At 52.3% G+C, this 13,280-nt stretch overlaps 1 protein-coding gene across 2 annotated transcripts; it reads left to right on the top strand.

Annotated features, from left to right (window-relative positions):
• The first annotated feature begins 2,797 nt into the window (after positions 1 to 2,797).
• On the top strand, positions 2,798 to 12,872 carry UBE2L6 (ubiquitin conjugating enzyme E2 L6). 2 transcript variants are annotated; one of them, XM_036426183.2, is made up of 4 exons: positions 2,798 to 3,127; positions 6,601 to 6,696; positions 10,607 to 10,793; positions 12,090 to 12,872. In XM_036426183.2, the coding sequence occupies exons 1-4, from the start codon at positions 3,101 to 3,103 to the stop codon at positions 12,239 to 12,241; spliced, it is 462 nt and encodes a 153-aa protein (XP_036282076.1). In that variant the 5' UTR covers positions 2,798 to 3,100; the 3' UTR covers positions 12,242 to 12,872. The 2 variants fall into 2 exon arrangements, with proteins under 2 accessions (XP_036282076.1, XP_045433365.1); XM_045577409.1 differs by lacking the exon at positions 2,798 to 3,127 and adding an exon at positions 5,754 to 5,842.
• Positions 12,873 to 13,280: the final 408 nt, after the last annotated feature.

The raw sequence follows: 13,280 nt of genomic DNA, 5'->3' as shown, positions 1-13,280 counted from the left end.
TTTTTTAAAATATATTTTATTAATCTTTTTACAGAGAGGAAGGGAGAGGGATAGAGAGTTAGAAACTTTGATCAGCCGCCTTCTGCACATCCTCTACTGAGGATGTGCCCACAACCAAGGTACATGGCCTTGACCGGAAATGAACCTGGGAACCTTCATTCCGAAGGCGGACACTCCATCCACTGAGCCAAACCGGTTTCATCTAGTAAAATATAGTTTAAAAGGAAATGGATTTTACAGTGAAAAATTTTCCTTCCCTTCCCATACACAATCACCTAGTCACCCTCCCCAGGGAACATCACAATATCTTGTATCTTCCAGACAGGCTGCAGGCATATGAAGGTGAATATTATATTAGTAGAGGCCAGATGCACAAAATTTGTGCTGGAGTAGGCCTTCCTTCCCCCGGCTGCTTCCCTCTGGCACCCGGGACGTGGGCTTTTGCTCTAACGGCCAGCAGGCACCTGGGACTTCTGCCTTCCCTCCAGGCTTCGTCTGCAAGGACACCCAGTCTAATTAGCATATCACCCTTTTATTATTATAGATGATCACACAATCATTTATTGTCCAAATACCAATTCATTATTCCTTACACCCACTGTTAAGTGCCCCATTTTACAGACGAGGAGATGGATAGGCTAAGTAACTTTTGCCCAAGGTTTTTCAGATAATAATAGTTGAGCTGGGATTGAATCCTGATTATTTGTATCTGGGAGTCATAATTTTCAAAGTTCCTCCACTTCTGTGAGCTTAGCCTCACTGTGGTCCTGGGAAGGAGGTGGGAGGTCCCACAGCCTGCCCAAAGCCATGCTGCACGGGGGCCCATGTGGATCTGGAATCCAGGTTCTCCGTGGGGCTGTTTCCGGCACACACACACACACACACGCACACACACACACACACACACACAAAGGTCTGCATTGTGCAAGGAGGAGGCCATGCACGTGGGCCTCCCAGCCGTTTGGGCGGTTAGAGTCCATCCCAGGACAGGGAGGCTGGGTTAAATCCATGACTGAATCCAATTCACTCCGGGGTGGCAGGGTTTCTGGATGAGAAAGGAAGGAGAGCCGCAGAACTTTGGTTAGACTTTGCTCCACGTTATGGAACTGCTTTCAGTCTCCACAGGCATTGTGACCACACCTTTTCCTGTTCTGTTCTCTCTTCTGGGAACACACTCATCCAAGCTCTTACTCTAGCGAACTCCCCCTGTGTTGCAACGCACTTGGGTTTTGATGTCTTCCAGGAAACCTTGGCCCTCTCTGAGGTTGCGTCAGGTGACCCCTACTCCAGGCTCCCACAGCACCAGGTGGCTCCCTAGATCCTCCTGCTTACCACTTTGCATTAAAAAACGCAGGGGCCAGCTGAAACCGGTTTGGCTCAGTGGATAGAGCGTTGGACTGAAAGGTCCCAGGTTCGATTCCGGTCAAGGGCATATACCTGGGTTGCGGGCACATCCCCATAGGGGGTGTGCGAGAGGCAGCTGATCTATGTTTCTCTCTCATCGATGTTTCTAACTATCCTCTCTCTTCCTCTCTGTAAAAAATCAATCATATATATATATATATATATATATATATATATATATATATATATATATATATATATATATATATAAACACGCAGGGGCCACATTCTTTCCCTCAAGGGCAAGGTTCGTGCTGTTCCCTAAAAGTCAGGGCCCGACATTTAGTAATAACTACATGTTAACTGAGATGAATGACCAGAGGTAGGGTGAAACACCCGTGTTCCCTCAACTCTACCTAGGGTAAGATAGTGATCAGTGTCCTATTCATTTCTGGCATGTAGAGGAAGCCGAGTTAAAGTTTATTGAATTGAATTAAACAATTAATCGTTCTGCAAATATATCGGACATCTGCGCAGAAAAGCAATTCGGTTCCAAGACACTTAGATTTAAAAAACAAACAAAAACCCGTGAGGTGGTGGGCACAGAACTCAAAATAGGGGCTCAAAGCATGCCCAAATTTCCTCCTCAGCTGGCCTGAAAGCGGCGGTGGGGTAAGGAAAGTGGGTTCGATCCTCCCAAGGCGTCTCATTATTACCAGGGCGTTCTTCCCCAATGCTGCTCGGTGCCCAGGGACTGCTCTTCTACGGTGGCCTCAGAATGTGTCCCTGCCTTTACGCTCCTGGCTCCTTGGAGGCACACAGTAGGCCCGCAGGTTGTAATAAAAATCGGTGGTAAAAGAAGGGAGGTTCCTGACGTCTGTCTTTGGGACGCTCCCAACCACTGTTTGCCCAGTCGACACAGAGCAGGCACTTACTAAATATTAAATCTAATGAAGGACCCAAAGCAAGAGAGGGAATGGATCCAACAGCGCCCCCTTGCGGCGCTCTGGGCCACGCCGTCCCCGGGGAGAAACGACCCTCGATTGCGCCATCGAAGGCTTAGACGGCACAAAAGATCTCAGCCACCAGGGCAGGGGCCTCTGGAGGGCATGGAGTGCATGCTGTGCCGCACTCCTTTTTAGAGATGGGGCGAGGGGCCCAGAAAAGGGAAATGACGTGTCCAGGGGGCTCCAAACATTCGCTAGTGGGGGAGCTCAGGGCAGCGGTTTGAGGGTGGAGGCCGCCGAGCGAGCGGTCGGGAGCAGCGTTTGCAGAAACCAGCGATTGCAGAACCAAAAACTTGGGGCGTCTATGTATGTGTTTGGAGCGGCGGGGAGCTGGGGGGTCGGGGGCGCGGCGTCGGGCAGCGGAGGGGCGGACCCCAGCCCCGCGCCCCGGAGCGGCTCGCCGCCTGGTGCACGGCGCCCCCCAGTGGGACGCCCAGGTCTAGCCGCGCCACGCGCTCCGGGTCCGCCGCTCTCCCCACAAAGCGCGCGAGTCCCAGGGACCCAGCCCTCCGCGCAGGACCCGGGCCGGGGCCGCTGGTCTCCTGCCCTCGGCGGTTTCCCGTTCGCGGCGGGGTCGGCGGCGAGCAGGTTCCCACGGCCCCTCCGCCGGCTCGCGGGCGGGCGCGCGGGGAGCGGCGCGGGGCGGGGCTCCCGGAGGCGGGGTCCTAGGTGCGGGGCGAGCCCGGGCCGCCGGCCGTTCTGTGTCGCCGCCGCCGCCGCCGCCGCCGGAGCCCGCGTTCGGACCCGAGATGACGGCGTGCAAGCGGGTGGCGAAGGTGAGCGCACGGAGGGCACCCCTTTCTCACGGCTCCCCTCGCCGCCCCCGGTTCCTCTGCCCTCCGTCCCGTCCCTCCCGGACTTCTCCGCGCGCGCTGGTTTGTGCGGGTTCCGGGGCCGCTGAACCCCGTTATCTCCCCCCTTCCCCCTCCGGGGGAAGCAGGGTGCGCGGGACGGGTCGGAGCTGGAGTTTGGGGAGCGGAGGGGCGTTTGGGGGCGCTGTCTCCCTGAGCCGCAAGGAAGATGGGGATGGGCCGGCGCCCCGCAAACTGGTTTCAGTTTCTTTTCTCCGGCCAGAAACTTGCGATAACGCGATAACGGCTGCTGGAGTCTCAGGTGCTGAACGAAGGGTTGGTGCCAGGAGCCAGGCGGAGTGGGGTGAGCTTGAACGGAGGAGATACAACCAGGACAAGGTCCTTGTCTTGGAATAAATAGCCCGGGCCCGCCTCCTATTTTGGTACCTATTATACATCTCTAGAGAGATTGTGTGTGTGTGTGTGTGTGTGTGTGTGTGTGTGTGTGTGTGTGAGTGAGTGTTTGGGGGCGGTGGTGCTGAGTAGAATTTGGGAACAAAGTTCCCTGGGTATTTTCAGGAGGAAAAGCTATCCAAAGGGACCTGGAAGGTGTCCTGGAGTAAGAGTGTGCATTCATTCGTTCTACAAATATTGAGTACCTACTATGTTGTGCTGGTTCCTGTGCAGAGATGAGCAAATATTCTGCCCTCACTCAGCGTTCTTTCCAGTCGGGGACACGATTTGAAATGAAGTCCGGAAGGATGGGGAACAGTCCGGAAGGATTTCTCCCAGGCAGTGGAGAGATCCAGGGTGTTTACCGGATCAGGTGGAGCCAGGAGATGGAAGGGGAAGGAAGAGCAATCGTGGGGAAGTGAGTCTGACACCCCCCAGACTCTGACCTTCTCAGAAGTGCCCCTCTACTGTGCAGAGTGGGGGGGCAGGCTTGAGGAGGGTGACAGGGGGCGCCTGCTACCTTCAGCCTTTGAGAGGAAGGCGGTCCCAGATTGGGGCACTGGGAGCAGACACAGCCCAGAACTGAAATCTCAGAGTTGGGCAGACGGTCTTCCAGCCAGGTGGGAAAGAGCTAGGAGCTGTCTTTGGTATTTATCCCACTGGCACCGTCAGGTGCCAAGCAGTTTACACATTAGTCATTTCATGTAATTGTCATTTGCCCCCATTTTACAGATGAGGACATTGAGGCTCAGAATCACTTGGTTGTCAGGGTCATCCAGTAGGGAATGAGAAGCTGGGATTTGAGTCCAAGAGGATGGGGCTCCAACCTGCAGCTTCTTTGGGGGGGCCTCTCTGCTTTCACTTTCTGTTCCTTTGAGTCAGGTCATTCCCTTACAGGCCTCAGGAAGGAGCTGTGCGCCCTTGCTTGGGTTTCCACATTCTTGGGCTTGGGGCAAGTTTTGGCAGAACTCACCGATAAGAGTGACCCCAGTTATAGTAAGCCAGGAAGTGTCTGTCCCACAGCTACTCTGTTCCACCTTGGCCTTCGTTGTTTCCAAAGAGTCACAGATTACGTTGGAACTAGGACTTGGCGTGGCAGATGCTTCTTCTAGTTTGGGGTGAATGATAAACGAGGGCCAGATACTTTGGGCAGAAGTAGCTTGTTGGCACGAACAGAGATGGAGTATGGGCTGAGCCTAGGAAATGGGGGACGGGTGTTTATATATTGGGGGGCAGATAAAGTTCAGGTGGCCCACCGTACTAAGGGACCCCTCCGCGCGGATGGCCTGTGAGGAGCTTTCTCTCTGCTTTTGTTTACCCCAGGCTCTGTCTCTCAGCCTTGCTGCCGCTGACATTTTGGGCTAGATAATATTTTGTAGGATGTCTGTGAGCAGCCCTGGCCTCTGCCTGCTAAATGCCAGTAGCATCCCCCATTCTGTGTTTCAGAGCATATCACCTGCCTTTGAATGTCTTTAAAAAAAAAAATAAAATATATATATATATATATATATATATATATTATTGATTTTCCACAGAGAGGAAGGGAGAGGAATAGAGTTAGAAACATCGATGATAGAGAAACATCAATCAGCTGCCTCCTGCACACGCCCTACTGAGGGATGTGCCCGCAACCAAGATATTATACATGCCCTTTGACCAGAATCGAACCCGGGACCCTTCAGTCCACAGGCTAAAGCTCTATCCACTGAGCCAAACCGGTTAGGGCTTGAATGTCTTTTAATCTTTTAATTGTTCCCCCCACCAAAGGTCTGTTGTCCCACAGGATGAACCCTGAAAGGGAGAGGGCTCCTTGGTCCAATAAGTTTGAGAAATACTGTATGTTGTGGGCTCACATCTTGGAGGTTCATGACTCACGTATTGAAGACTAGGGAATTCCTGCCGTAGAGAAATCGGTTTAGCTAGCGTCCCCCAGAGCACTTGACCGTGATCACTGTTAACCTTGCAGGAGACACACACTTGCGCTGCCTAGGCCCTCTGCCTGGGTGCCTCTCCCCTTCTCTGCAGGGCGGGCTCCTTTACTGCCCCAGGATCCAGCTCAGGGTCACCTTCTGCAGAGCCTTCCTGCTGTCCCCTCCTCTCCTTCCCCCGCTATTATCCACGTCATCACACCCCTGGTTCTTCCATTGCTCCAGGGAAGTTCGTGAGGACGGGGCCCTGTCTTAGTCAGGTGTTAGCAGAGCGGGCTCAGGGAGGGCTGCTGGGAGAACTCAGAGATGTGACTGGAAGGTGAGTCACTCCTGTCCCCTGTTGCTCTGGGTGGTGTGTAGACGTCTGCTTTGCATGGTCTGAGTCATCTCCCTCCCTCACCCTGGGATGGAGGGGTCTGCTGGGCACAGGGTGATGTCTCTGCTGCTGTGAGCATGTAGGGACACACTGTCCCGCTGGACACTAATGGATGGGTGCTAGGGAGGGCCAGAGGGCGGGAGGGTATAGGGCATTGTGACTCTCTAGGAAAAAGACTAGAGCAGTGTTTCCCAAAGCGTGGTACACATACCCCCAGGGGTACGGGAAGAGTTTGGTGGGGGTACGCGTTGCACCGGAGTTTGGTGGGGATATGCACTGCACTGTGCTTAGCTGCGCCTAATTCTACGTTCTCGTGAGTACGAGGTTGTACTCAGCGTTACGAAAATTATAGAAGGGATACACCTATGTCAAAGGTTTGGGAAACAATGGATTAGAGGATGGAGGCGAAGTGCCTTGGCTTCAGGAGAAACGACTCCTAAGAGAGTTGACTCCCAGGTTCTAACATCTGGACGCAGTGACCTTCATGTTCCCTTCACCCGGCACCTCCGGAGCTGTGTGAGACTAACACCGGCTGTCACGTCAAGTACTCAGCACCGGCCTGGCACGTACTAAGCGCTCAATACATGGGAGCTCTGACTTTGCCGGCTTCTGCCCCATTTGGGACTTAGGACAGCTTGTGCTGGGGCGGGGGGAAGCGGCTGAAGTAGGGGAGACTAAGCCGACTGTCCCCCTCCCCCCAGGAGCTGGAGGATCTGCAGAAGGACCTTCCCCACTACCTGCGGAACCTGTCCAGTGATGACGCGGATGTCCTGGTGTGGGATGTCCTCCTCCTGCCCGTGAGTGCCCCTGGGATCCTGGGCCTGGGTTGGGGTGACTGAGGCCAGGGGCCTGGGCAGGGACGGTTAGGACTGGGCAAGAATTTTCCCTGTGTTGGGGTCCCTTTTTTACTGCCTCTGCCATTGGGATCTCTCTCTGAGTTTATTGCTTCTGAGGTTGAAGCAAATACCCTTTGTTTATCCATGCTGTCGCAAATGGTAAGATTTTATTCTTACAAACAAACAAACAAACAAACAAACCAAAAAAACAAAACAAAAAAGAAAAGAAAAGGTTTCTTGGACCTTTGTCAGGGGCCAGAGATAAACTTCCTGTTTCCCACAGTTGATCGAGGGTAAAGAGTGGTTCCTCAAAGTATGACAACCTTAGCTGTTCCCTAGATGTTCATTATATCAAGACTGTCAGTGACGCTGACATGTCCACAGGTGGAGAGAGAGAGAGAGAGAGAGAGCGAGCGCGCGCACGCGCACCTTTCATCAGTGTCCTGAAGGGGTCGGGGGTGATGGACATAGAAATGAATCTGTTGAGCTGAGAAGACTTTCTTTAGGAGGCCCTTCTCCCACAGTGTTGGTGCTTAATTACATGGAGTCGTTTTGTTCATTTTTCAGAGCTCACAGATAAGATGCAAAAGTCATTTAGCCTTCGGTGAGGCCTCATCTTTGGCCATGTCTCTGCTTCCTGGTCCCACCCCCTTCTTGTTATTCAAGAACATAAATGCTGAGACATTTTATCTGCCCACTAGTTGCCCCATCTCTTATTTCAGACATATCCAAGACCACTGTGCCTTCTGTTTTGCCTTCTGCTAAGGCAGAGGAGTTCTCTTAAAACCCCGACTGTCATCCTGTATGTCATCCTGTCTTTGTCCTGTCTCCTCAGCAGCAAAGGTTCTGAAAGGTCTGGAGCTTTGGCACCAGCCTGGACTGGGGTCTCTGAAGTTCTGTCTGGGGTGTAGCACAGTGTTCATGTGTGGAAATAGAGTCCACAGCGTGGGTTCCCATCCCAGCCCTGCCACTGTGGGCCTGGGCAAGTTACTTACTACGTGCATTGAACTTGAGTTTCCTCATATGGAATTGGAGATGCTCATAGTCATGAGTTTTCATAATACTTATAACCATTGACACCAATGTAGTGCTTGCCATGTGCCAGGCCCTGTTCTAAGTCCTTAGCATAACTCACTTAATCCTCACAGAAGCCTATGAAGAAGTGTATTATTATTCCCAAATGGAAGCACAGAGAAGTTAAGCTACTTACCTAAGGTCACACAGCTAGTGAAGATTCACACCCAGGCAGTGTGGCTCCAAAGCCCATGCAACCCCTACGTAGGGGTGTCGAACTCAATCAGAGAAGGGGCCAAAATCTAAAATCCAGCCTAAATCGCGGGCCGAATGGTTTACTGAACAGTCATAAACTGTCATTGTGATGGAAACGCAGCGGAGTGCAGTGATGACAGCGCGGTGCGGTCCACATTGCAAGGCCTGGCGGGACGGATTTGGCCCGCGGGCCTTGTGTTTGACACATGTGCCCTACAGTCTGCTATTGTACACGACCTAATGTGTGCCAAGCCCTTAGCACAGGGCCGCACAGAGTAGGTGCTCAGGCAAGCCTTCAGGTTGCTCAAACTCTGGAGGATTTCCTACTGGGTCCCAGCAGCTCCCATCCTTCCATCTCTTTAGCCACTGTGTTTTTTCTTTTTCTTTTTCTTTTTCTTTTCCTTTTTAAAATATATTTTATTGATTTTTTTACAGAGAGGAAAAGAGAGAGATAGAGAGCTAGAAACATTGATGAGAGAGAAACATCGATCAGCTGCCTCCTGCACACCCCCTACTGAGGATGTGCCCACAACCAAGGTGCATGCCCTTGACCTGAATCGAACCTGTGGACTTTCAGTCTGCAGACGGATGCTCTATCCACTGAGCCAAACCGGTTAGGGCTGAATTCCCTTCCTCTTTAAGGTTGAATAATATTCCATTGTATGTTCATGCCACATTTTGCTTAAGCTTTCGTTCGTAGAGGGACAGTTGGGTTGTTTCCACGGTTTTCTACAATGAATAACGCAGCTGTGAATGCAGGTGTACAAATTCCTATTTGAGTCCTTGCTTTCACTTCTTTTGAGTATATCGCCAGAAGTGGAATTGTTGGATCATATGGTAATTCTGTTTAAATTTTTGAGGAACCCCTGTACAGCTTTCCACAGTGGCTGCCCTATTTTACACCTCCAGTCCCCTGAGTTCTTACGGTTTCCTCACTTCCTCCATTTCATCCCCTCCAACCACGGTGTTCTCCTGTACTTGCTAACAGCTCCTAAACACAGCCTGTGTGTCCTTCTCTTCCGTAATTCTCAGGAAGCTTTAAACTGAGATGACCATTTGCAACAACATGGATGGACCTTGAAGGTAGATGGAGAAAGACAGATACCGTATGATCTCACATCAAAGAGGAATCTAAAAAAAATAAGTAAAAATAGCAAACCCCAAAACTCCCAAGAAAAAGAGATCAGGCCGAAACTGGTTTGGCTCAGTGGTAGAGCGTCTGTCTGCGGACTGAAAGGTCCTAGGTTCGATTCCGGTCAAGGGCATGTACATTGGTTGCAGGCATATCCCCGGTAGGGGGTGTGCAAGAGGCAGCTGGTCAATGTTTCTCTCTCATTGACGTTTCTAGCTCTCTATCCCTCTCTCCTCCTCTCTGTAAAAAAAATCAATAAAATATATTTAAAAAAAAGAAAAAAAGATCAGAGGGTGGAGGGCAGGAGGTATGAAGGAAAGTGGTCAAAAGATGCAAATTTTCAGTTATAAGGTAAGTAAATGCTGGGGATGAGATATATCATGTGATGATCATAGCTAACACCACTGTAGGTCTATAGGAAGGTTGTTTTAAGAGAGTAGATCCTGCCCTAGTTGGGTTGGCTCAGTGGATAGAGCATGGGCCTGTGGACTGAAGGGTCCCAGGTTCTATTCTGGTCAAGGCACATGCCTGGGTTGTGGGACTTGCAGGAGGCAGTCCAGTCAATGATTCTCTCTCATCACTGATGTTTCTTTTTCTCCCTCCCTTCTTCTCTGAAATCAATAAATATATATATATATATATAAAAGAGTAGATCCCAACAGTTCTCATCACAAGGAGAAACATTTTTTTATTTTCTCTTTTCCTGTCTCTATCTGAGAAGATAAGCGTTAGCTGGTATTATTATGGTAATTATTTCACAATACATGCAAACCTAATCTTCAGGCTATACACCTCAGACTTATATAATGGTGTGTGCCAATTATTTCTCAATAAATCTGGGGAAAGGTTAATTATCTGTACAAAAAAAAAAAAAAGATGTGATGGCCCTTAGAGCTTATTTAGTCAAACTTTACCCACTTTTCAAGTGAGGAAATTGAGGCCTGGAGATGGGAGGCACTGGCCTGGGTCACCCAGCAAAAGCCAGAATCCGGCTTGGGACCCTGCCCCTCCCCTTCAGAATTCTTTAGTGATTCCACTCTTCACTAACCCATGGCTCAGTTGCCAAATGAATGCAGGTGCCATCTGTCTCCATTCATGATTTTTTTTTCTTTTTTTTTTTTAAATATATATTTTATTGATTTTTCACAGAGAGGAAGGGAGAGGGATAGAAACATCGATGAGAGAGATACTTCGACCAGCTGCCTCCTGCACACCCCCCACCGGGGATGTACCCGCAGCCAATGTACCCTTGACTGGAATCGAACCTGGGACCCCTCAGTCGGCAGACTGACGCTCTATCCACTGAGCCAAACCGGTCTCGGCTCATGATTCTTTTTAGGAGTGGAGTAGAGGCTGCCTTGGACCCTGGGGTGGGGGCAGGGAAGGGGAAATGGGACCAGGGCCTGAGGAGGAGAATGATCTCGGAGCAGCCCTGCCTCTGAGCAGAGCTTCACTCCTTTTCTCATGCAGGAGAGGTCGCCCTACAACCTCAGGGCCTTCAACGTGCGCATCAGCTTCCCCGAGGACTATCCGATGAGTCCCCCCACGGTGACGTTCACAACCAAGATCTACCACCCCAACGTGGGCGACGATGGCCAGGTCTGCCTACCCATCATCAGCCATCAGAACTGGAATCCTTCTACCAAGGCCTACCAAGGTGGGCGGGGCTCTGCCTCCAGGGAGGGGCCCACGCTGGAGCGGGGTTATGGGGCTGATTTTGAGTTAGAAAAACCCAAAAGAGAAGAGAGAAAAATGGTGGGTCTCGGTGGAGTCTGTTGTTGGATAGAAGGGACGCGTCCTGAGATACCTGCTCCTGTTCTTGCATGTGGGCAGGTGTGACGACAACATGTGTGTGGGTCCCGGGAGAGAAGCAGCTGAGCTCTAGAGGGACGGGCTGGGGGTAAGAAGGCCGCTGCTCTCTACCTGTGGACCTCGGTGAAGTCTCCACTCCTTTCCAAGGCCCCAGTGCCCTGAAGGACAGTTAAAGGGGTTGGCCCCGTATGACAATCCACATCACTTGACTAAGCACTTGGGGCACCATGCGGAGAGCTTCATGCATAATCCCATTGAATCTCCTCCTGAGCAACTTCACACGACAGTGCTCTCCTTAGCCCCATTTAGCAGATGAGCACACGGAGGCACCGAGAGGTGAGGCACTTGCCTGAGGCCGTTCAGATGGCTCGGCGCCATCCAGCAGGCCTTTCTGCAGTGATGGGAGTGTTGTGTGCCCTGTCCGGTTCCACAGTCAGTGGCCACCGTGCGGCTTTGAGCGCTGGAAATGTGGCCGAGGAACGGGATTCCTAGTTACAGTTCATTTCAGTTCATTGAAAACGTGGTAAGCACAGGTGGCTATTGGCTCACGTCGATGTGCGATCTGTCATCCTGCCTCTGGATGGTCTGGGAGGGGTCCTGGGGCGGGGACGGGTGGGGAGTGCTCCTTGGATGACCTTCAGGGACCCGTGAAGCACCCTGACCTCAGAGCTGCCTGTGTGTGCGCATGTGCACGTGCCCGGGGAGACGGGCCCCTGCCTTCCCCAGGTTCCCAAAGGCACCTGTGCAAGGTCAGCCACCGGGCAGCAGTGGTTCTCAGTCTTCAGCCTCAGAACCCTTTTTCCCAAGTAAAAGCTCATTTGGAATCCTAGTATCAAACCGAGGGACACAAAGTGGCTCTTGTTGAAAAGGGAGCGTGGGACCCAGACACTCCGCGGATCTCCTCAACGGAACACAGTTTAGAAACTGCTGATGGAACCCGTCAGAGCTTTCGGCGGCGTCAGCTGGGGACGTGAGGGGCGTTCGGTTTGGTTAGGGGGTCATCCTGAGAGGTTGGGCCTTCTTGGGGGTCCCCCAAGGAGTGAGCATGGAGTTCCAGGGGAGCCTGGGAGTGGGCAGCCATTGGGCCCTTCCCAGGATTTCTCTCTCCGTCCTCATGTCCTGCTCTGGCCCCTCTCCCCAGCCTTGAAGGCCCTCAACGAGCTGGTGAATGAGCCGAACCTGGCGGAGCCCCTGCGCCTGGAGCTCGCCGACCTGCTGACACTGGACTCGGAGAAGTTCCACAGTGACGCTGAGAAGTTCACCCTCCAGTTTGGAGTACCCCGGCCCTCCTAGCTCCGGTCCTGGCCCTCTGCACCGGGTCGTGTCCGTGCATCGGACGGACACACCGCACGGACTGGGGCCGGAGCCTCTTGGTGGCCCACGTCCTGCTCAGTTTTTCTGCGTTTTTCCTTTCTCAGGTTGTTAGTTGTTAGTTGTGTGTGTGGTACGTGTGGACCACAGGTGTGCTTTCCATTCCGTTCCTGTCCCCCAGAGCCAGGCAGTTTAGGTTTGCAGAGTCACAGGCCTGCAAGTGGCTCCATCTTAGAGATCCCCTTCCAGGCCGGGCCGTGAGCCAGTCAGCCAACCAGAAAACCCCTGGGACCCAGGCTTCTGGGGGGAGTGGGTGCGGGAGGCGGGCACATGGAAGGGAGTTCCCTTGCAATTGGGTGGTTTGTTGATTACATTATCAGTCGGGCTGTGTAGATTTAAGTGCTAAACCTCTTTCCCACCGATGAATCACTAAGGGAAGAATCTCATCCTTGTCCCAGAAATCTGATTACACAGTTTCCAAACCACTTGCAGTCCCATTAGGTTGGGGGCCAGGCTTCAGGCTGGGAGGCGTGGCCCCTTCAGCTTCCAGTCAAGGGGGAGTCACAGAAACCATGTGTTTTTCCAGCCATTAAAGTCTCAGATGACTTGTGGATTCTGGCTCCGTGTTCCTTCGAGGGGATGGGGCGGCTTCACCAGGAGAAGAGGAGGCTGGGGAGTTAGCTGCTGTCGGGTCCATGAACTGATGGCCCTATGCCGGGAGTAACCCCAAATATTATGGGGCCACGAGGGGGCTAGGCCATCCTGGCCAGAGGGCCATCAACACCGTCACAGGGGTAATGTCCTCATTTCCTAGATGAGGCGGCAGCCGCACAGGGCACAGTGTGGGATGCCAGGTCACCTCCTGTCTCGGTGCCAAGTTGGCTGGGTTTTGTCTCGGTGTTTTCCATGGGCTGTTATCAGCACAGCATTCCCCAGTGGCTGATAAAGCCAGACAGGGCTGTTAGCAGGACATTGTCATCCGCTCAGCCCTCAGTTCCTCTCTAATGAGCAATGGAAAAAC

This window comes from Pipistrellus kuhlii, unplaced genomic scaffold (genome assembly GCF_014108245.1).
Source record: "Pipistrellus kuhlii isolate mPipKuh1 unplaced genomic scaffold, mPipKuh1.p scaffold_m20_p_9, whole genome shotgun sequence".
In the NCBI taxonomy this organism is placed as follows: domain Eukaryota; kingdom Metazoa; phylum Chordata; class Mammalia; order Chiroptera; family Vespertilionidae; genus Pipistrellus; species Pipistrellus kuhlii.
Note: the sequence above shows the minus strand (reverse complement) of the source record. Positions and strands in the feature narration are given on the sequence as shown.